Genomic DNA, 3415 nt, shown 5'->3' on the forward strand with positions numbered 1-3415 from the left:
GGTTTGGTTTGGGTTATGTTGGGTTTGGTTTGGTTTCCTTTTTTGTTTTGGCTGTGGTTTTGGTTTGTTTTATTTATTCAGTATTAATTTGGTTTTGATTTCTATTTGGTTTTGGAGATTGGTCTGGTTTGGTTTGATTTTTTTGGTTTGAATTGGGGATTAATTTGGTTTTGGTTGTAGTGTTGGGTTGGTTTTGAATGGTTTGATATGGTTTGGTTCCGTTTGGGCTTTTTGTTTGGTTTGATTCTGTTTTATATTGGTTTGGTTAAGTTTTGTATTGATTCGGTTTAGTTTGGTTTATTTTATGCTGGTTGGTTGCTTGGTTTTTGTTTAGTTTAGTTTGATTTTATCTTGTTAGTATTGTTGGTTTGGTTAGTTTTGTGTGTGTTAGTATCTTTGTTTGAGAGAGAGAGAGAGAGAGAGAGAGAGAGAGAGAGAGAGAGAGAGAGAGAGATCCAAAGGTGACATTCAGTACACACTTGCCAAAGATTCCAATTCTTTTTTATAAGGTGAATCAACAAAAAACTTTACTAAACACAATCAAGTTGAGATACTTTCAGTAACTTTGACACACAGAGAGAGAGAGAGAGAGAGAGAGAGAGAGAGAGAGAGAGAGAGAGAGAGAGAGAGAGAGAGAGAGAATAATCGAATCAATAAAATTACATTCAATTCTTCAATTATAAAACCTCACTTGTAGAGACACTTATGTTTATGTAAATGTACCGCTTAAATGTTAAAAAATGCTGAAACTAACAGATTTTAGTGTGTCCACGAACACGTTGTCCAAGGAGACAATTTCAAAATAAATTTAAAACTAAGATTTTTTTCTTGATACAAGTTGTAATTTGACAGTATTGTGTGTAAGTGTGTGTGTGTGTGTGTGTGTGTGTGATTACACGTGTGCAGAGGCATATATATATATATATATATATATATATATATATATATATATATATATATATATATATATATATATAAAATATTGAAGAAAGATTTATATAGACATGGACAGAGGAATGAGTTGAAGATTAAGGGTTAGAGGAAGACTGTGGGAGATCTAATGTTGGGATCCTGTTGTAAATCATGAGGTGTTGGAGATTGTTGGAGATCAACTATTGTAAGTACATTGTTGCAAAGCAAAGGTGCAAATTGTACTTGAATGTTGGAGGTATATTGCTGGAGGATTAATATTAGGCCAAAGTATGATGGTGACTGAATGGTGGAAATAAACGGATAGCTAATTACAGATTGTCACGTAGCAGTTTCCTGATTCGTCCCAAGAAAAATTCATGTTGCCAAATGTAGGATGAATTTAATTTTTCTCCCATGATTTCTCTGGTAATGTCTGCGACCAACTACAGTTGACTAACTGCTTAATATTCTCCTCTTAGTTCAAGAGATATCTTTAACCATTAAGTATTTATTGTTCAAACATTAAAGACGATTGGCAGGAAAAACAGAGGTTAGGCCTAGTTCTGCTTCGAAATATTTCAGTTATTCATTTTTTTTTTTTTTGTCTAATCCAGTGATTCTCAAACTGGGTGCCGTGGCACCCTGGGGTGCCATAGACAGCGCCTAGGGGTGCTGCAAAATTGTCATGAGTTTTGTCTTGGCTAAATCGTCTTAATGAACATTTGAAAAAAAAAAAAAGATTTCAAAAGTCTTCATATAATTATCAGTGTAGGTAGTAAGTTACATGCTCAAACATTTCTCGCAAATAGAGGTTGATATTTCCTTTTATATATTTGTACAATACAACTACTACTACTACTACTACTACTACTACTACTACTACTACTACTATTATTATTGCTAATAATAATAGTAATAGCAATAACAAATAATGATAATAATATAACAACAACAACAAAAATAGTAATAATAAATTGTAACAGTCGACTCTGTTCATACTCGCATTTTCTTTGTTTATACTCGTTGCCCGTCCGATACGTGTTCGGTTCTCGTCGGCTTTGTATAACCCCAGTTTTCCACTCCTGTGTCAGTGAGGCATAATACCTCAAGGCATAAGCTCTTTGCGGTTTCAGGGGTTATATTACAGTTGTTTCGAACAGTATCGTGCTTCTAACATACCATACGATGGATAAGTTTGTCATTAAGAAGAGAAGGCAAGAAGTTTGTGATGAGGGTGAAGAAAGGGACATAAGTGGGATTATAAGCGAAAAGGATTTGGCCATTCCAACAACAAGTAAATCAACTTCAAAAAAGGCAAGAAAAATCGCTCCTACTTGGATAATTATTCAAGTTTTGGATTCTTCTGGTGTGGTGATGAAGTTACTCCCATGCCTTTATGTGTTATTTATGGTGATAAATTAACTAATGAAGCAATGGTACCAAGTAAATTAAAGAGGCGTTTAACTCTGTAACATAATCATCTTGCTAACAAGCCTCGGTCCTACTTTGAAGGACTTTTAAGTGAGCAAAAACAACAGAGTGCGATGCTTTCTAAGAAAGTCAAAGTTGCTGATAAAGCACAAGAGGTCAGTTACTTCGTTGCAGAGTTAGTTGTTAAAAGCATGAAACCTCATACAATAGCAGAGACTCTGATTCTACCTGCATGTAGTGCCATAGTAAAAACAATGTTTGGAAGTGAAGCAGAAAAAGAAGTGAGGAAAATTCCCGTTTCGGATAATACCATTAGCAGACGGATTCATGATATGTCAGCAGACATAGAGGAAACTGTATGTACATCTGTGAAGGAAATTGAAATGTTTGCACTTCAGGTAGATGAGTCCACAGACATTGGAGGTATGGCTCAATTACTGGTATTCGTTCGGTACATGCATGATGTTAAAATAGTAAAGCAATTCTTTTGTTGTAAAGAACTTAAGGAAACTACAACAGGCAATGATATTTTCACTACTTTAAGTGAGTTCTTAAAATCAGTTGGTTTGACCTGGCAATCGTGTGTTGGGATTTGTACAGATGGGGCACCTGCCATGATTGGCTTAATTAAAGGATTTGTGTCATTAGTGGAGAGAAAACAGCAGTGTGATAACAACACATTGCTTTCTTCATCGTGAAGCGCTGGTTGCAAAGACAATTGGCAATGATTTAAAATCTGTACTGGAAAAAGTTGTAAAAATGGTGAACTTTATAAAAAGTCGACCGCTGAAGTCTTGTCTGTTTACAAAGCTGTGCGAAGAGCTTGAGGCAAAACTTTTGAACCTTCTTCTACATACGGAAGCACGATGGCTGTTCAGAGGGAAAGTATTGTCACGAGCATGAGAACTGAAGGAAGAGATGCTTACTTTTCAATCTTGAACAAGAGGAATTCTGTGATTTACTGGAAGATGACACATGGTGTGCAAAATTGTCTTACTTAGCTGACATCTTTGAACTTTTAAACAAGGTAAATGCCAGCATGCAAGGAAAATCAGAAAATGTTTTATCTTCC

General features: G+C 35.3%; 1 protein-coding gene across 1 annotated transcript; it reads left to right on the top strand.

The window, feature by feature from the left end:
• Positions 1-2097: 2097 nt before the first annotated feature.
• On the top strand, positions 2098-3041 carry LOC137631711 (zinc finger BED domain-containing protein 5-like). The gene is made up of 2 exons (XM_068363592.1): positions 2098-2283; positions 2406-3041. The coding sequence occupies exons 1-2, from the start codon at positions 2098-2100 to the stop codon at positions 3039-3041; spliced, it is 822 nt and encodes a 273-aa protein (XP_068219693.1).
• Positions 3042-3415: the final 374 nt, after the last annotated feature.

The sequence above is a fragment of the Palaemon carinicauda genome, chromosome 3, assembly GCF_036898095.1.
Source record: "Palaemon carinicauda isolate YSFRI2023 chromosome 3, ASM3689809v2, whole genome shotgun sequence".
NCBI lineage: Eukaryota > Metazoa > Arthropoda > Malacostraca > Decapoda > Palaemonidae > Palaemon > Palaemon carinicauda.